The sequence below is a fragment of the Bufo gargarizans genome, chromosome 5, assembly GCF_014858855.1.
Source record: "Bufo gargarizans isolate SCDJY-AF-19 chromosome 5, ASM1485885v1, whole genome shotgun sequence".
Classification (NCBI taxonomy): domain Eukaryota; kingdom Metazoa; phylum Chordata; class Amphibia; order Anura; family Bufonidae; genus Bufo; species Bufo gargarizans.
Genome location: NC_058084.1, coordinates 165,761,547 through 165,782,386, shown reverse-complemented (window position 1 = coordinate 165,782,386; position 20,840 = coordinate 165,761,547). Strand labels below are relative to the sequence as shown.

The 20,840-nt window shown below is 43.2% G+C and overlaps 1 protein-coding gene across 2 annotated transcripts in view; it reads right to left on the bottom strand.

Moving 5' to 3' along the window:
* The window catches only part of CNDP1 (carnosine dipeptidase 1), a 51,511-nt gene that overhangs the window by 9,811 nt on the left and 20,860 nt on the right, over positions 1-20,840 (bottom strand). For both annotated transcript variants that reach the window (XR_006389943.1, XM_044293080.1), the window contains exons 5-11: positions 19,419-19,581; positions 19,173-19,261; positions 18,546-18,740; positions 17,967-18,051; positions 10,870-11,030; positions 8,717-8,881; positions 6,070-6,211 (exon numbers count right to left, since the gene is read on the bottom strand). Coding sequence is in view for 1 of the 2 variants with exons in the window: in XM_044293080.1 (XP_044149015.1) it covers positions 6,070-6,211; positions 8,717-8,881; positions 10,870-11,030; positions 17,967-18,051; positions 18,546-18,740; positions 19,173-19,261; positions 19,419-19,581 (1,000 nt within the window). In the remaining variant the exon portion in view is untranslated. The remainder of the gene's footprint in view (positions 1-6,069; positions 6,212-8,716; positions 8,882-10,869; positions 11,031-17,966; positions 18,052-18,545; positions 18,741-19,172; positions 19,262-19,418; positions 19,582-20,840) is intronic.

Genomic DNA, 20,840 nt, shown 5'->3' with positions numbered 1-20,840 from the left:
ATTCCGGAGCGGCGGGTATATTCTTGGACTACACTTTTGCAAGAAAGAACAACATCCCATTTGTTCCTAAGTCTAGACCCCTGAACATTACCACCCTGAATGGACAGCCCTTGGGAGATGGTATTGTGAAATTCGAGACTACGACAATCACCCTGCAGGTAGGCCTCCTCCACAAAGAGGAAGTTGTCTTGTCTCTTATTGATTCTCCGCTTCTGCCTATCATCCTTGGTTACCCATGGTTACAACTTCACAACCCCTCTTTTGATTGGGAAAATGGAGAACTAACCTCCTGGGGATCGTCCTGTCGCCTTCGCTGTTTGTCTCAACCCAAAAGACTTTCTGCTTGCATGTTGGCTCCTGTGACTATCCCACCTACCTTCCCTCGTGAATACCATGACTTTGCAGACGTATTTTGCAAACAAAAGGCAGAGGTGTTACCCCCACATCGTCCTTTTGACTGTACAATTAAATTGATTCCCGGAGCACCTCTTCCCAAAGGAAAGACCTACCCCCTGTCTCTGCCCGAACAAAACTCTATGGAGGAATACGTAAGAGACAACTTGGAAAGAGGTTTTATCCGACCCTCTTCTTCTCCAGTAGGAGCAGGTTTCTTCTTCGTTGAAAAGAAAGATGGGGGCCTTCGACCATGCATAGACTATCGGGGGTTAAATCAAATCACCGTAAAGGACTCCTACCCTTTGCCACTCATTCTTGAACTATTTGATCTACTTAAGGGGGCTGTTATATTCTCCAAGCTAGACCTACGAGGGGCTTATAACCTGATTCGAATTAATGAGGGGGACGAGTGGAAGACAGCATTCAACACTCGTAATGGACACTTTGAATATTTGGTCATGCCATTTGGCTTGTGTAACGCACCTGCTGTCTTTCAACGTTTCATGAATGAAATTTTTCATGATTTCAGCAACCATTTTGTGATCATCTACTTGGACGACATTTTAATCTTTTCCAAGACTCTTCTAGAGCACATCTCGCATGTGAAACAGGTACTACAACGGCTTAGAGAAAACCATCTTTATGCAAAAATCGAGAAGTGCAGTTTCCATCAAAGCTGTATTCCTTTCCTTGGGTACATCATAAGTGCGGACGGTTTCCAAATGGACCCTCAAAAACTTTCCGCTGTCTTGCAATGGCCCCAACCAACCACTTTAAGAGGACTCCAAAGCTTTTTAGGATTTGCAAATTACTACAGACGCTTCATTAAGAGTTTTGCCTCCATTGCGGCACCCCTTACTGCCATGACTAAGAAGGGTACAAATTGCAAGGCGTGGTCTTCAGAAGCAAAATCAGCTTTCCAGCGATTAAAGGACATGTTCAGTAAAGCTCCAATTCTTCTGCATCCAAATCCTGACCTCCAGTACACTGTTGAGGTTGATGCCTCTGAGGTTGGAGCAGGTGCCGTACTCTCCCAGAGACAGCCAAAGTCTGGTAGAATCCATCCAGTAGCTTTTTTCTCTAGAAAGTTTTCTCCGGCAGAGATGAATTATGATGTTGGGAATCGAGAACTACTGGCCATCAAATTGGCATTGTCTGAATGGCGACATCTTCTGGAAGGGGCTTCCAAACCTTTTACTATCCTCACTGACCATAAAAACCTACTGTATCTTCAGACTGCTAGACGTCTGAACTCACGTCAGGCTCGATGGGCTCTGTTTTTCTCCCGTTTTAATTTTGTCCTTTCTTACGTTCCAGGACATAGAAACAAAAAAGCTGATGCTCTTTCCAGACAGTTCGCTTCCTCTGAAGAAGATCAACCAGCCGAGCAGTATATAATCCCACCTCACAAAATTGTCGCACAGATCTCTACGGCCCTTTCCCAACAACTACAAGAAACCCAGAATCGTGTTCCCCAGGGCTTGAAGATACCACCAGGTCGCCTGTACGTAGCCCCTAGTCTCAGAAAACCTATACTCCTCTGGGCACATGATGGCGTGTTATCCGGTCATCCTGGTGTCACCATCACTCTTAAGACCTTGCAGCGTCATGTCTGGTGGCCTCGTATGAAAAAGGATGTTACTGACTATGTGGCTGCCTGCCCAACTTGTGCTGCTAATAAAGTACCCCGCACATTACCTGCTGGACTGTTACATCCACTTCCGGCACCTCGCCAGCCTTGGACCCATTTGACCTTGGACTTCATTGTAGACTTACCCAAGTCCGAGGGCATGACTGCTATATGGGTCACAGTGGATCGCTTTTCCAAAATGTCTCATTTTGTGCCGATTCCGGGATTACCTACAGCGAAAGCACTGTCCACTCTTTTCCTTTCCCATATTGTAAGACATCATGGCATACCTACCAATATCATCTCAGACCGCGGATCCCAGTTCGTTTCCCGATTCTGGAGAGCGTTCTGCAAGAAACTGGGAGTAACGCTCTCACTCTCTACCTCACATCACCCTCAAACTGATGGTCAAACCGAACGCATGAACCAGACCCTAGAAACCTACCTTCGACATTATGTCAATGCCTTACACTCCAACTGGTCTGAGTATTTGCCTTTAGCTGAGTTCGCCCTAAATTCCCGTTGGCACAGTGCTCTTCATACCACACCATTCTACGCAGCCCTAGGCTATCACCCTCAGACTTTTCCCCTACTCCAGCCTTCTTCTGGTGTACCAGCAGCAGATCAGCGGGTGAAAAATATTCTACTACATTGGAAGAAGATTCGTTTATTACTACGGAAGTCTGCAGGCAAGTACAGGCTTTTTTCCAACAGACGAAGACGCCATATACCTCCATATGTGGTGGGGGACAGAGTTTGGCTATCAACCAAGTATGCGAGACTGAAACAACCTTCTACCAAATTGGGCCCTCGATTCATCGGTCCTTACAGGGTCATTGCTCGAGTTGGACCAGTTTCCTATCGCTTAAGATTACCTTCTTCTTCTCTCCGGATACATCCCGTCTTCCACGTTTCACGCCTCAAAAAAGCTATTTTCAACCGCTACTCCAGATCACAACAACTACCTCCTCCTGTTCTTGTTGATGGACAAAATGAGTTTGAAGTCTCCAAGAATCTTGATTCCAGAAGACAGGGCCGTGACCTTCGGTATCTGGTTCATTGGAAGGGGTATCCTGTCACAGACCGCTCCTGGGTTCCAGCCAAAGATCTGCATGCCCCTTCTCTTATACGAGACTTCCATACCTCGTTTCCCACTAAGCCCCGCTAGGCCCCCGGAGGGGTCCATTGGGGAGGGGGCCCTGTCATGACCCGGGTTGTATTCGAACCGGGATCTTCCTGGTCTCTTAAACCATAGCCTTACCTGTTGTGCTACAGAAGAGATCTAGACTTTGGGAATGTCCTTACTGTGTTCAACACTACATCATACTCTCTAGCTCCACCTGCTGCCAGCTGTGGACAATTCTCAATCTGGACAGCCTTTAAATAGGAAGTGAGGTCATCACTCAGTGCCCGTTTATTTGGATTTCTTCCCTGGGTGTTTTGACTTCAGTGATCTTCCTTGTATTGAACTCCTGCCTGATATCCCGACTATTCTACAGCCTGCTGATTTTGTACCTTGCCGCCAGATCGTGAATGACCTTAGCCAGCCTGACTCTTCTCCGGATTTTGATTCTGAACTATTCGCCTGACGACGCTTTGCCTGGATCTCAAGCACACTATTTCCACTTCGGACACTACCTTTTACAGGTACCTTACAAATGGAAAGTCTCTCCCCAGGATTACACTGTGCATCAGAGACTTAACTATGCCCACTTCATGACAGGCAGTTCCGCGTTCAGTCTCTAGTGTGACCAAGGCTGTGGGATATTCTTTAATGTCCTTGTGAATACACAAAATCCCAATGAAATGTCCTCTGAAGGCCCACGGGTCTACCAGACTGGCATGCACCAGGGTAACCAAACTTCCAGAGTCCAGTAGAGCATGAACAGTACATCCATTCACTGTTAGGGCACGCATTTGCTGTTCAGTCCCAGCAGAACAAGCAGGATGTGCAAACAAAAATAATCGTCTGGCTCTATCACACTCCATAGGCTCAGTAGTCAGGGGACAGCTTGCAGCAATATGAAAATGTCCAAGACACCGCCAAGACTGTATGCGGCCCTGGTCCCCAAATTGAGAACCTGTTCTGGACTTCTGGGTCCCTCTGAAACCTTTGAGCCACCTCTGAGCCACCTCTCTTAACAGCACTTTTTACCCCTTTAGGAAAAGGAACAGTCTTACTGGGCGATCCGTGCATTTTGCTGTTCCAAGGGTTAGTATGTCCAGGAGGCACTTCTTGGAGTAGATCCTCAGTTGCTTTGTATCTTTCAACCAGGTTGACCAACTGATTGGTGTCTGTGGGGTCTCCTTGACTGACCCAGTGCTGGATCCTAGGAGGTAAGGAACGAATGTACTTGTCTAGCACCATTCTCTCCACGATCTGTGCAGAGGTTGACTCCTCTGGTTGCAGCCACTTTCGTACCAGGTGAAAAGGTAATGCATCTGCTACCGGGCAGGTAAGTGCTCTGCATAAGTCCAATTGTGCACCCGTCGTGCACAGACATTGACGTTAACCCCCAGACGGGCAATAATTTCACCCTTTAACTTTGCATAGTACTTGGCATCCTGCTCGCTTAAGTCAAAGTACGCCTTTTGCGATTCTCCCGCTAGGAAAGGAGCCACCACATCAGCCCACTGGTCTGCAGGTAACTTCTCCCGCTCTGCCACTCACTCAAACACCATGAGGTAGGCCTCGATGTCATCAGTGAGGGTCATTTTCTGCAAGGAGGTCTTTACTGCAGCACGGACTGTTAGAAGCGGCGCTTGAGGCCTCTGGACTCTATCTGCCAAAGTCTGTATTAGCTCCTGCAGCTGCCGATTAATCTGCTGCTGTTCCTTTAAGGCCATCTGTCGGATTCCACTAGCAAGGAATTTGTTTCCGCTGGGCACGCATGGCTTCCTCATGTACTCATCGCTGGGTGGCGCTGGCTTCTTGCAGGGATGCGCTGACCTGTATTTAGTTGGCAGCAGCCTGCTGAAGGCTAGCATTAGCCTGTAACAATTGTTTGAGTAGCTCCTCCATTTTGAACGCTGTGCAGCAAAGTTTCTTAATGCAGTGTATGTCTCTTTAAGACTGTGCCCGCATCCTCCACCATATGTGGGAATTAGCTCTGGTAGAGGCAGGATTGACCGGCATGGGGGCAGTCAGAGACAGTGACACACAGGATGAAGTCCAAACAAAGTTCCACTTTATTGTGGTTTCAAAAAACAAAATAAAGGGCCTTTACATTTCAGGCAAAACACAAAAACTAATCCTGCTCGTCTGAGCACTAACTACACAGTGTTTCACTAACTATCCTATACACAGTACTGTCAGCCCTGGAGTTCTTCTCGCAGCAAGTTACTTATAAGCACCAGCATCAGTCCCAGCTCTTCCAGCTCTCATCCCAGACTCTTTTGTGAAAGCACTGTAGGTGCAGCTAATCAGAGACAGCAGGCTAAAGCTCTTACCAGAAGTGGACTGCGGATTGGGGAACCTGACCAACTCTTCCCCAACCCAAAACTCCAGGCCCTATGTTGGCTTTTTACAAAGCCACTTCAGGAAAGCTTGGGCTTTCCACTACATACTGGGCATTCCCTGGAGCTTAAGTTGCATATGACAGAATTCTGGGGGGAAAATACCTGCCATCAATCACTCTACCTGTCACTGTCTCACATAGGGTAGGTTCACACATAGAGGAGGCTTTGAGGCAGATTTGTCTGTAGGTTTTTGATGTGGATCCAGCAGAAAAAAGTATAAATCCTTTGTTAATATTTCCAATTCCTTCCAAATTTACTTCCAGCTTTGGCTGAAAACCCTACAGGCAAATCTGCTTTATAACCTCCCCTAAAAAACTCAGTGTGAACCAACCCTTAAAATTCATGTTGTCACTAGTCCTGATGATAAAAGTTCCATAAAATTTATGTTTGTACTGCTCTCCTCAGCCCCTACTTAACGATGTCAGCAGTTTAACAAAATACACCTTAAATTTTATAAGAGATCTTGCAGTATAGTTTTCTATTTATTTACATGCATAGTACATGTATTTGAAGGAAGCACAAACCTTTTCGTATTGCAATCCTAGCTGCTTCATACTGAGGATCATCCACGTTAGCCACCCATGGCATTGCTCCAATCTCCAGTGACACATTAAGCTTGTTTGGGCTTTTCAGTTTAGTAAACACATCTTCCAGATGCTTCTTCACCTATAAAAAAGATTGCGTAGCTGTGAAGTTTTGAACATGTTGTCACTATTTAACCAATGTCTGATGATAGGACATTGCTATGGAGAGTTTGGTGGCATTGAACCAGCACTGACAAGTACGTAAACAGATATTCCAGTTACGCAATGTTAAAATATGCTAATCCACAGGATAGGTGCCAATTATTAGATCAGTGGAGGTTCTACTGCTAAGACCACCACGATCATGCACGTGACCGCTCTATTTCTAGGGAAGACCAGCAGTCTAGTTCATTCCGGAGAGGCCTCCATGGGGTATGGGGTCCCCGTTCTCATGATTGGTGAGGGTCCCAGCAGTAGGAGTCCCCCAAAATGATCTACTACTTATTGCCTATCCTTTATATAGGAAATAACTTTATATAAGCAGAATAACCCTTTAAAGACTGAATGGAGCTAATGAAGGTAAATGAAGGTATTGTCACCTCCTCCTAATGTCCTTCTACTTTGCACTTAATTTGAAAGTATTTGAGATAATGAGACAATGTATATTTGGCTTGCAAATATGGGATTATAATCTACCCCAACAATGAAGGTAAAAGGTTATTTATTAGGTTTACACTGAAGTGGTAAAACAGTGTGCACAACAGAATGCAGATAAGGGCTCCTTGCAACATATTTTAGCTCTTCAAAAGAAAAAAAATTGTAAGCAGACGCAATGCAGGTAAACCAGATTCCTAAATTTAATTTTTAGGACTCGGTTCAATTTATTGAAGTAAATAGGTTGCGGAATATGTCTGACTAAACTAAAGGCCCCCCATACACATTAGAATATGGTTGGCCAAACCCAACATATAAGGAAGAAAAGGATAGGCTGTGGCTTTTTCCTTGCTCCCCATCGGCTGAGCAGAGCATGTATGTGTGTGGGGGAGTAGGGAGAGATAGCTGTTGGCTGAATAAGCATTTGACCTACAGCTATTGAAGGTGTATGAGAACCATAAACCATATATGACCAGCCCCTAACTAGCTAAGTTCACATTTGCATTACAGACTTTGTTAGGGACCTCTGCTGCAGATTGACTGAAAAATGCTCTAAAAGTATGCTATGCTATGTTGTTCTGTGAATAGCTGGATCCCGTTCGGATAACGGATCCCGTTCTACTAGTTAGGTCCATCGGGTGCCACTTGTATCCGTTATAAGATGGAAACGTCACTTCCATTATTTTCATTGTTCTGCTCCTATGATGGAGCATAACAACATACATGAAAAACTGTTATGTGAAAATTACAAAAACAATGCTTAGTCCTTTTGGTCTAAGTCGTAGCTTTTAATATATAAAAAAAAGGCAGGTAACATTTTTATTTTAGAACTTTAAAGGGGTTCTCTGGGATTTACATATTGTTGACCTATCCTCAGGATAGGTCATTAATATGAGATTGTCAGGGGTCTGACACCCAGCACCTCCATCGCTCAGCTTGGTATCGCAGCTCAGCCCCATTCACTTGAATGGAGCTGAGCTGTGCCAAGGTCATGTGACCAATGAATATGATGTCACATGACCTAGGGAGAAACCTACGCATGGTGCACCGCGGCCTAGTCTTACAACTGATTGGCAGAGGTCCCTGGAAGTCGATCCCCACCTATCTAATATTGATTACCTATCCTCAGGATAGGTCATCTATATGTAAATGCCAGAAATCCCCTTTAACTGGATCTCCAAAACCAGTTCATAAATTATCATTTGTAAATGAGCTTCAGATTTTAGAGCTATGAGTTAGGGACATGATTAAAGCCAGCTTCACACATGGCTGTTTTGTATAGTTTTTGCTTTTTCTTTTGGACAAAGACAGGAGAATATCCTAAAAGTAGCAAATGTATGAGGAAAAGACACAACTCTCCTCTTATCAAATTTACTTGCTTTGTATAAGGAAAATACTTATTATATTCACCTTTTTGGATGCCCACAAATGTATGCAATAGGGTACACAATGGGGGACATAAATGAGGGCTCTGGCCATTCACCCAAATGAGGTCCAGGTATTTCTGAAGGTAGAATGGACTATAACCAGAGGATTACCTCAAAGCCTCAATCAATTTTTAGAAACTGATCAGTAGTTTTGATCTTTTCTAAGCCAAAAATAGGAGTGGATCTTAAATACTGAAGAAATATAATGGAAAATGTATACTTCTCTTTTTTTTCTAATCTTGGCTTAAAAATGATGAAATATAGTGATCAAACACTGAGGTATGAATAAGGCCTTATGCCTCAGGCACAGTAAGGCCTACACATTTTGGAGAGCCGTAATATGCCATCCACAACGCCTTCAGCTCCCTAATGTGGAGGAGCCGCATGGACTCCATGTGCCACCATACAGACTCTCTGCACACAGATCTGACATAAGGTCTGACTCATAGAAGAGAAGTAATATTGTAATACTTTGCGATTCAGTTCTTGTAGCATTGTGCAGTTTGTGGGACTCATCATACACCTTAATGCATTAGACGGTAAGTAAAGATATATTTCTGTCTCACCAGCTTTTCTACAACAGGGATTTGCATATTTGGAACTTGTCGAATCGAAAACTTTCCAATAACTTTTGAAGGTATGACAGTTTTGGTCCCAATTCCAGCAAATCCTCCTTCGATTCCATGGATGGAAAGGCTGGGATATCTCCACATGTGCTGCAGAATCTCTTCCTGCATGAAAGGTGAAATGTTATTTTGCTAGCATGCTTATAGAGTAAGGCTCCTTTCACATTTGCTCTTTTGCAAAATGCACTGGGAAAGCTTTTGGTTTGTACGTTAAACATCCCTGTACGCTCCCATTATAGTGCTACTTTGGCCTGAGTTGGGTGGTATACACTGGGAATAACTTTTCTGTTTTACTATACGGAATACTGAAGCAAACTGAGCTAAAGTTTCATCAAGAATACCTCCTGATAAAAACCTCAAAACAGACCCTTTAGAGCACAATGTGAGCTATTATTTTCCAGGATACATAAAAAACATTACCACTTATAGCCACAAGGTGGCACTTGGACCTGCCTTTGAAAGATATCAAACTCCATTCTCTTGCTGATGCTGGATATGTACTGAATATTGCCTAAAGAGATCAATATTTCTCAAAGTGGTTTTCTAATAATCTTTGTCTACTGTGTGGCATCTGGGCAGCAAAATGTTCTAATACTTGCCTGACAACATTAGGGAAATCTAATACCCTCTTTAGGCTTGTTCTTCCCAGGATGTCCTCCTCTCATGCCTGCCACAGAGACCTGCAAATACCTAGTAACATACTATAGAAAGTCCATAATGCACACCCTTCTTCCAGGGCTGTGCACAGTTTAATAACAGGTCTGCATGTATTATACATGCATGTATGCGGTGGCACCACCGTTCTTCACCTCGTTCCTGCCTATTCTAGATTTGGCTTGATAAAGGTCTGCAATCGACCGAAATGTCGCTTGAAAGAATCTGGATTTCCATGCTGAGAATAATGTGAAATTGGCATATGTATTAATAAATGTGACCTGATTTGCATACCTACAGAATTGTGCCGCAAATTTATTGCAGTAATATTTGGACCGAAGAGTCCTTTGTGGGCACCTTCGCACTATAAGGTGTGCGGTACCATTGCTATTTGTATTATAAATGCAGCCATTCCTGCTTCTATATATACATAATCCTTCTCTATTTACATATGAAAGGTATGCAAAGTACAGTAGTTCTCCTGGAAGAAAGTAAACTGTATCTCTATTGGGGTGTTTGACCCTTTAACAGGCCTTGAAACATGACTTGGTCTACAAGCCAAACTAGAACATTCTCCATAGAGAAAATAGATGGTTCTGCTGAGGCTTGCATTCCCAGTCTTGTTCCCAGGTCTGTTAAAAGGTCAAACATTAACTTACAGGGCAGTAACTGGTGGCGCCTAGAGAGACAGTGCTATTTCTTCAGAGAGAACTACTTTGCCTACATTTATCCCAGGGAGCACTGCCTGGACTCCCTATGCTAACTTGGCAGTCTCCACAAGGAGAAACTTTATTTCCAGACCCACATATGAAAGAGAAGGCATTGAACTCCATGTACCACTGGCAGCCTGAAGGCAGACGTCTCATTGTTCATTATCGTTGGTAAAAATATATGCCTGTGTGTGGTCATCTATAGAACTGAATCTCATTAGTTCTCTATAGATAAATGGGTTGTCAAACTTCTTTTTTTTTTTACTTTTTTTTTTAAATATTTTACATTTTAATCCCATCCTTCTGTAGCTGTGGATAAAACCCATACTCACCTGTTCCCCGCCATCAATCAGGCTTACTTCTGCAGTCTTTGAAAGAGGTTTTCAATACAAGATTTTTGAGCCAAATACAGCGGACAAGAGACAAGAAGTATCAGTCTTTACTTTATATATTTCCATCGTTTTGGATCCATGCCTGTGTGTGACTCAAAAAACTGCATGGGTGGCTCTGGCACCTGTATGACAGACACACCACCTGGAAAGCTAGACCTCCTGTGTTTCATCAAAACTGGATTTAGTATGACACAGGAGGTTCAGGTATTATATCTATAATACACGCTCTAAAAAAAGCCACTCATATTACTGTCTCAGTGGCTTAAGGGTATTTAGTAATGGCGGAAAAAAGAGAATAGTGAGGGAAGAGATGGGATATACTAGAGACATCTCTTACCTTTGTGTTATATAAAAATGTGTTCACTTCTGTGTTATTTTTATGTTCCTCCATGTCAAACTCGATACTCTCATATAGTTTACTTTCTTCCTCAGTCAATGGGGCTACATCATCATAAATTCCCGGGATGAGGATATGCCCAGATGTATCTACAAGACTTGCTGTGAACAAGAACAAATAGATTAAATTAAAAATAAATTATGAGAACTATATGATTTTATTCTAACAGGAAGACCTCATGCAAATGACTATGTGCATTTCAGTCCATAAATGGTTTACAGTATCGTATTGTCCACCATATTGTAGGACACATGATTTCAGTTGAGGTTTTGTAGCACAGACCTCAAGTAAATCTCTAGTAGCACTGAAAAAAAAGCATGTTTTAAGGAAAACTTGGTCCAATATTTGGCAGAAATTTGTCATACTTGTTATTAGTTTAAAGGGGTTGTCTCATAAAAATATTTAACATTTTTGAAACCAGCAAATGGATCTGAATACTTGTGTACTTTTCTGAAATTAGAAAATCTATCTGTATAGCGCCACCAGCTGTTTGCCATTTTCCTTATTTCTCTGTCTACCTGGCTGAGGTGGACGCACATACTTTTTTCAATCCTTCAGCTGCCACTAGCGTGATCTTCTTTTAGAAGCTGTGACAGTTGGAGAGAACTGCGGGAGAAGGGACATACCCCCTGATAAAGGACAGCTTTGTATCCATGTGAGGTACAGGGCTGATGTCTGATTTTCATTTTTTGTATCATTCATGGGAGCCTGTCATCAGATGCTTGCACAATACATCTTCACCTGAAGACAACACTTTCTTTGTATAGTACATTAGTGCCTCTATTCTGCAGAAATTAAACATATCACTGAAAGTGGATCAATAGATATAAATGTAAACCCTGTCAAAATATTCTAACATCACTGAGCGCATGGAAACATAAAACTTTTAATGAATAAAGGTAAAAGGTCCAGACAGACAATCGGACAATTAATATTGTTTAAATAACGACAGGCCCCAAATAAAAGAAACATACATATAGGTCAAAGAAACAATACAAAAATTCAAAGGTGCACATTAGAGTGACAGAGGGAGGCCCAAATAGGGGGTAAGAAATAGGGGGAGAAAAGTACTGTCCATAGATAATTCCTAGATCCCCCTACTAACAGGGTTCCACCCTGAAGATGGGGGATCCTGTGCTGGAACCTAGCCCTAGTATACTCTGAACCAACCCTACACTGTCCCAATAGTTTTCCACCATTTGGGTTCATCAGCGGACCTATAAATAGTGTGTGTGGGCAATGCCCAGGAAACCAATTTGTAAGTTGGTCCAACAAGAATATAAACCAAAATGCAATTTCATGTAAGTAAAAGATAGATAATAGGCTCACAATCAAGCCACTTACTCAGAACACAGGCCGTTACTAATGATGACAGATTTGTCTGAGCATGGTTCCTCTTTTCCCTGCTATTTATACGTCCCCTGATAAATGTGAATGGAGGACACTGTTGGGACAATGTAGGGTTGGTTCAGAGTTTACCAGGGTTAGTTTCCTATATGGAGTCCCCCATCTTTAAGGTTTTATCCTGTTGGTAGGGCGGCACCTAGTGTTGGGCGAGCATGCTCTGCCGAACACCATTTTGACTCGAGCATCGCGATGCTCGGCACATCGCGGTGTTCGGCCAAACACCGTGTGTGCTCAAGCGCGATACTCGAGTGTCCTCCCTGCATGTTTGTTGCCAATAAATGTGCGGAGAAGTAGTGCCACTCACTGTAATGCTGTAGCCATGATGGTTACTGCCATTACAGTGATTGGCTGGTCAGAACATATCATCAGGTGTTATATAGCACCCGATGACACGTGGTTCGGCTCAGTCTTAGTCAGGGAGTGCTGCAGCAGAAGGGACAGATAGTGTAGGGACAGGAATATTATTATTTTTTTTAGGCAGGGTTTTGTCTTGAAAGGTGTTAGAGACCCAAAAGTCCATTATTGTTTTATCTGGCTGCAATATATATTACTAGCGCAACCTGTGCTAAATTGCATGCACTTGTTTGGCCGCTGCTGACAGTGACACAATCTTTGCTACATCTGCTGTGTTACATTTGCGCATCCTAAATATCTGTGACATTCAGCGCAGTTGTTTGGCCGCTGCTAACAGCGAAATTACCTGCGCTACATCTCCTGTATAACGTTTGTACATCCTAAATATCAATGACATTCAGTGTAATTTTTTCACCGCTGCTAACAGCGACATTACGTGCGCTACATCTCCTGTATAACGTTTGTGCATTCCTAAATATCTTTGAAATTTAGTGTAATTTTTTCGCCACTGGTGACAGCGACATTACCTGCGCTACTTCTCCTGCATGACATTTGTGCATCCTAAATATCTGTGACATTCAGTGTCATTTATTTGCGCATACACTTACAAAACCTGCGCTACTGTATGTGTGACATACTTGCAAGCATATATACCATTTAATATGCTCAAGGTGAGCAGTAAGGGACGGGGAAGTGGCTGTGCTGCTGATGGTGCACTCAGAGGCCATGGCCCTGGGCGCGGTGAAACTGTGCCTGCTGCGAGAGCAGAAGAAACACACTCATCCACGATACCTATTCCTAACTTTATGTCCCAGTTTGCAGGGCGGCGCAGGACACCACTCTCGAAGTCACACCAGTGCAACCAGGTGGTCGGTTGGATTGCAGCAGATAATGCTTCCAGTCGGTTAAGCACCACCCTTCTTCCGCAAAGTCCAGTCTCAGTAGCCAAGAGTCTGGTCAACATAATCCTCACCCTGATCCTCCTTCCTCCCACCAAGGAGAGTCTTGGCAAATAAGTGATCCCACACTCGGATATTCCGAGGAGCTCTTTTCAGCGCCATTCCTTGATTTGGGCCTCTCGCCAAGTCCGGTTAAGGAGGGACATGAGATCTTGTGCACTGATTCCCAAACTCTTGAGCTTCCACAGTCAGAAGAAGATGACAGTGGGGAACGGCAATTAGTGTTTCACAAGGTGGATGATGATGATGAGCCACAGTTGCCAATAAGTCAACAACAATTAGTGTCTCAAAAGGTTAATGATGAGTAGTGTTGAGTGCGAATATTCAAATAGCGAATTTTAATCGTGAATATCGGCACTTCAAGAATTTGCGAATTTTTAGACTATAGTGCTATATATTCATAATAACGAATATTCTTATTTTTTTTCCATCTGAACACATGATTCCTCCCTGCATCTTGCTTGTGGACCAATGACATCATTGGCCCACAAGTAAGAAGCAAGAAGAAATCATGTTTTCACTTCAGATGGAAAAAAAATTATGAATATTCAAAAAAACGAATATATAGCACTATAGAATATAGTGCTATATATTCGTAATGATGAATATTCGTAACTTTTTTCCATCTGAACACGATTCCTCCCTGCTTCTTGCTTGTGGGCCAATTACATCATTGGCCCACAAGTAAGAAGCAGGGAGGAATCATGTGTTCACTTCAGATGGAAAAAATATTCTATAGTGCTATATATTTGTTTCTGACCCACGCCTGTATTGAGTGTGTAATATTCACATAATATGTGATCATTACCTTTGCGATTTTCACGTAAAAAAAAAGCAAATATACAAATTCGCAAATATATGACGTATATTCTACAAAATATTCTTAATTTGAATATGACCCCTGCTGCTCATCACTAATGATGAGGATGTCAATAAGTGAGGTTCTTGTTAGGTCAACAAGTCAGGAGAATGACCAGAGTGAGGAAGTGGAATAGGAGGTGGTGGACAATGAAATCACTGACCCAACCTGGGAAGGTGGCTGTCACCGCCAGACATCTGAGAAGCTCTGACAAACGTTCTTCAGAACCTCCTGCTTGAGGTTCTTTTGTTTTGCTTTTGTTTTGTCATCTCGTTAGCCTCTCTCAGCTGTCATGTAGTTGCACTGATTGCATCCCTTTAAATCCCTTCCCATACTGCATCACTTTGCGGTTTATACAACTTCCTGGAGTGTGTACATGCTGGATGCTACAACTGATCCTTCTACAGATAAGTCTGTTCATTGATTTGTGTTTTCCTGTTTGCTTGATCCTAGGTGACCCTGACTCCCTCCGTATTAAGTGTAGGGAGCCGGTGGTCGTGTCCCCTCACTATTATAGGGTGTTCAGGTGTCATACAGTCGAGGCACGACGGCATGCAATTTTCTATCATAGAGATCTTTGCATGGGCTGAGAAGACAGGGAGAGTTTCAGGGCTTAAATAGGGGTCACCCTTTTGTTCCTTAGTTTCGGATCAAAAGTCTGTTAAAAAAAAAACGTATACATTAACGTATCATTTTTTTGTATGGTGTCAGTCTGTATACATTACCAGGGGTCAGCAACCTTTGTCACTCCAGCTTTTGCGAAACCACAATTCCCAGCATGTTCCATTAATTTCTATGGGAGTTATGAGAAGAGCAGAGCAATAATGCATGCTGGGAGTTGTAGTTTCACAACAGCTGGAGTGCCATAGGTTGCCTACCCCTGCATTAGACGAATGGCAAAACGTGATGTGAAACCGGCCTTAGTGTGCCACGATAGTGCCAAGTGGCAAGCACTAGAGACAGAGAAGGGAGGTTACAATGTACAGGGCACAGTATAGTATAGGGGGTACAGTACAGGGCAAGGGAGGGGGGACGCACAGTGCAGCATAGGGGGTACAATGCAGCATAGGGGGCACACTAAAGGGCAGGGGGGACAGTACAGCATAGCAGGCTCAATACAGGGCAGAGGGCACAGTGCATTATAGGGGGTACAGTACAGGGCAGGAGGCACACACAGTGCAGCATAGGGCAGGGGGCAGAATACAGCATGGGGTGCACAGTACAGGGCAGGGGGCAAAATACATCATATGGGGTACAGTATAGGGCAGGGGGTATACACAGTACAGCATGGGGGGTACAGTACAGGGCAGGAGGCACACACAGTGCAGCATAGGGGGTACACTAAAGGGCAGGGGGGACAGTACAGCATAGCAGGCGCAATACAGGGCAGGGGGCACACACAGTGCAGCATAGAGGGCACAGTGCATTATAGGGGGTATAGTGTAAGGCAGGGGGCACACACAGTGCAGCATAGGGGGCACAGTGCATTATAGGGGGTACAATACAGGGCAGGAGGCACACACAGTGCAGCATAGGGCAGGGGGCAGAATACAGCATGGGGTGCACAGTACAGGGCAGGGGGCAAAATACAGCATATGGGGTACAGTATAGGGCAGGGTTATACACAGTACAGCATGGGGGGTACAGTACAGGGCAGGAGGCACACAAAGTGCAGCATAGGGGGTACAGTACAGGGCAGGGGGCAGAATACAGCCACAACATGCACCTAGAAATGCTCCATTCACATGCCCTACCTCAGGAGTTGATAGTTCCTAGTGGGCATTAGGACCTTTCATGATGTCAGGAGCACATGATCAGTCACATGAGTGGGCGGAGTCAGGCTCCGGGCTGTGCAGGAGATTGTGTGGAAATGACTGCCAGCATAACATTCGGGGCACTGGTCAAAACATCCGGGGCTCAAGCCCCGAATGTTTTGACCTAACGACGCCCCTGTCTATAGCTGCAATAAACGTGAGACAGGGGAATGTCTAGCAAACATGCTGGACACCAAACATCACCAGCCATGTAACACAAGACATACAAGACCCTGAACATAACCCACGCAAACCAAAAGATAAGAAAGGAGAGAGACACCATAATAACATTAATGACCACAAGGGTGGCCCTCACTGGACAGATGGTAAAAGCCAGGAACAGTGAACCACCAGCATACACCAAGGCTGGACGAACCCTCAGCTTCAGGCATCCAGCAGAGGCTAAATAGCCCAAGCAGCCACACCCACACACACATAAACCCAGTGTTCACAAAACACTAGGTAGGGAGTTAACCCTTTCAACACCAGACAGAGGAAGGAAGCCACTTAAAGGGGAAGTGCACACCCAAGCATACCAAACCACACGTTACCATACCAGCAACAGCATGCATGGCAACCATGTCACGGCAATCACCCAGAAGGCCGAGGCACTGCCACCGCATGCTCTCATAGCAAAATGTTGCCGCAGGCAACCACAAGTGTGGCAACAGTGTCACAGGGCAAACCAAAGGCTGTGACACTTGCACTTTATATGCAAGTAAATATACAGGAAAGAATGTTTCCTAACAATTTTTCCTGAATACCCTTGGTATATGGAACTACTAATTTGCATAAATTGTAACTTCTGCAGAATATAGGCACTGATTTACTAAGTAAAGACTAAATAAATGGTTTTCTTCAGGTGAGTTAAGCCTATTTGTAAATTGTAAGTGGCCTTGCTTTATTGCCCATGCTCCTGTTGACAGAGTCCCTTGAAAGGCTATGGACACCTGTGGGGACTATTTTATTTTTACATTTTACTCATTTTGAACTAAAAACCTTTTTTTTTTTCAATCATTTTTCTTCTACAGCTTTCAAATTCAGTGCATTTGCAGCCTAGCAGGCCCACTTCACGTGGAATCTGTCAGAGAATAGCACTGACAGCTCGATCTGTAGCCCTCATTTAAGCTAATTTCTAATCAAACTGAATTTAGCGATAAAGAGTGTTTATGATCTGTCAGGAGTTCAGAGATAAGGGTTACAGATCGAGCTGTCAGTGCAATTCTCTGACAGTTTCAAGGTACACAGAAAACCTGCTAGTTTGCAAATGCACAGAAACTGAAAGCTGTAGAAGAATAATTGTTAAAAAGTTTTAATAAGGACCAACAGAAAAAAAAAATTTGAGTTAAAAATGAGTAAAATGTGATAACAAAACCGCTGTGCCCAAAGATGTCTATAGCCTTTAATGGCAGCACACATCTATCATAAATATGTCACACACCACCAGTCCTATTTTCCATTTGTCACTTTTCTGCCACATTTTAATTTAAAATTTACAGTTTAATATAACGTGTAGCATTTTGATGGGCAGCAAATAATATTTACCAAAGGGAAAGAGAGTTAAAACATTGAGCTGGATGAATGAATGGGTTGATGGATGGATAAAACAGACTAGTAACTGACATACCATATATCATATATTACCTAAAAGATATACTAGATCTCTCATTGATTCATGAATGATGCCTCCAAAAGTTCCTGAATGTAAATCCTTCTTTCCACTTTCCACCTAATAATAAATTAGAACAATACAAGATTAAATATTTTAAATTATATTATACTGAAAATTGCTTTATATGTTTTTCTCTATTTGCCTATTTTCACATTTTGAAGTAGAAAACACGTGGATGCTAACGGATTTCTTCCATTTGTGTTCATTTCTTGGTTTCAATGGTAAAAATAATTAACGTCAGGTGTCCATATTTGTTAAGCAACTGCTGACATTTTCCATAAGAAACATCCAGTAAAAAATGAGCTTGGCAAAAGCATCTGTTAAACAAAAACTAGACAGAATAACATAATAAAAACAGCGTGAACTGAACCGAGACCATCATCCCAGGTGGTTACTCATCTATGTATTTCTGAGGTGGAAGCATCTATATATATATATATATATATATATATATATATAGTGCTCCTGTGAGGTATGCTCTATTTCTGATTGATATTCAGTACATATGCAGATGGTACAGCTAGAATAATCATCAAAAATGATATATTTACCTCAACAAAGAAATATGCATTGCCTCGAGTTCCATATGTAAGGGCAGGCTTGCTGCTAAGCCACACATTATCAGAAATGACAATATAGTCAACATCTGAAAAAAACTCCTTTTGTCCTTTTAGCAGCTCTTCTAAACCAGGAGAACCTGTTTCCTCTACTCCTTCTATGATAAACTTCAAATTTACAGGGATATCCTAAAATAATGAAGAAATAAAAATATGTTTACGGGTAGTCTTTCATGTTCATTAGCTCAATTATGGACTGAGAAGTATTGCATCTGGAAAAGAACAGCATTATACAAATAGTGCTCAATTGCAGTGGAGCGCGTCACAGCCAAGGAGAAGGAGATGCCCCTTGAGAAACACGGCCGTCCCCTCCTCCCTGTACCAATGCCTTTAATTAGCATACACTGCAGCAAAAGAGAACGGGGGGCACAGAGGCGAAACGGAGCAGCGCATCTGAAAAATCATTTCTGCATGGGCATCTACACATTATGCCCTACACTGCCAGGTACTATTACTAATATTGTAATGTCAGGACCATTGTGGCCCGCTGTTTGCGGGCCACAATACGGCCATGGCCGGGCAACGGCCATGTGCATGAGGCCTTACAAAGATAATTTGTACCTTTTTCAGGGCTATATACGTCTCTATGGCATGTATCCAAGCTAGTACAGGGCCTTTGTCGTCTGTTGCGCCTCGTCCATACAGGTTTCCTTTAGGTGAGAAGATTTAGAAATAGATTAGCAGACAATATTAAATATTCATGTAAACCACATATCGATAAAAATTTCCAAATTTTTCTATGCAACAGCGCTGGCGAATAAACGTACAATAGTGGGAATAAAATAAGTTCCGAACTAAAGTACAAACCATTAATTTCAGTCATTGTGTAGGGATCAGTCTTCCATCCATCCTCTTTTTTGGCAGGCTGAACGTCCACATGTCCATAAAAACAAAGAGTCGCCTTTTCAGTGTCATTTCCCAACTCAGCCAGGATTGCTGGAGGGAACTGAATGGTTTGTCCACCATGAAACTGTGAGCAAACATTAAAGTTAATATTTCAGTAGTCTAGTCATATTCTTTTACCTAATGAACTCGTTGGCTTGAGTGTGTAATCTGAGTTCAAGTGCTCGAAGAAATAGACACTTGGCATGTCTATACCAATTTTCACTTATCTTTAGATGTTGAGGTCATGCAGAACACTGGATAAAATTAGCTACTACCCAACAGCTGATAGCTTCAAGTTGTAATGGATCTCTACATTTGAATGAATGACATACCACTGCCAGACGGCCATACTAGCCACAATCCTATTTTTTCAACGGTGATAATATAAAGACAATTAATTTCATCGATTCAAGAAAAGAACATCTTAAGCCTGTAATTAGCCAGACAGATCAGCAAGGGATTGTCGGAAGGGAAACGTTCCGTACCAGCCATCTCCTGCTCGCTAGCGGTGGAAACCGGTGCTCTTACATGCAGAGATCTCCTCAGCATGGGGAGGAGCGATCGTTATGCTATCGCTTGTCCCGGTGCTGTCTAGTGGTTTGATGGTGTCAGGTGGCTATCAGACAGCATAATCTGCTACCGGCAAGTGCTGATTTTTAAGCATTTGCTCGAGCTTTTCGTTAACGATTATCAGCTGAAATATCGGCCAATGTAATACAGCCTTTACATAACATGAGGTTTATAGTTAAAGGGGTTGTCCAAGTGTTTATTACTGATGACCTATCCCCAGGATAGGTCATCAATATGAGATCAGCGGGGGTCAGACTCTTAGCACCCCCACCCATTAGCTGTCTGAAGAGACTGTGGCACTCAAGGAGCAGTGCGGCCTCTTCCTAGGCCAGTGATGTCACATTCATTGGTCAGATGCCCTAGGCTCCAATCAGTCTCATTAAATTGAATGGGTCTGAACTGCAATACTAAGCACAGCTGCTATCCAATAGATGGTACTGTGCTTGGTAAGCTACGAGGAGCTTGTGGCGCTTACCAGAGTAATGTGGCCTCTTCAAACAGCTGATCGGTGGGGGTGCCAGGTGTCTAACCCTCTCCAATGAGATACAGATGAGGCCGCACGCCTACAATTGAGCGCGCTTACAACTATATTGCGATATTCTTATTTCTTTCTCGTAACGGCACCAGTTTGATAAAGGCCGCGTTTGGCCGAAACGTAACATCAATATTGGCCGCAGATTTAATAAAAGCAAAGCATATTTCTACGGAACCACAGTTCACAGTTTTTTCTGGACTTTTTTCTTCATACATTTGATGGGGTGGGAACCCGACTCC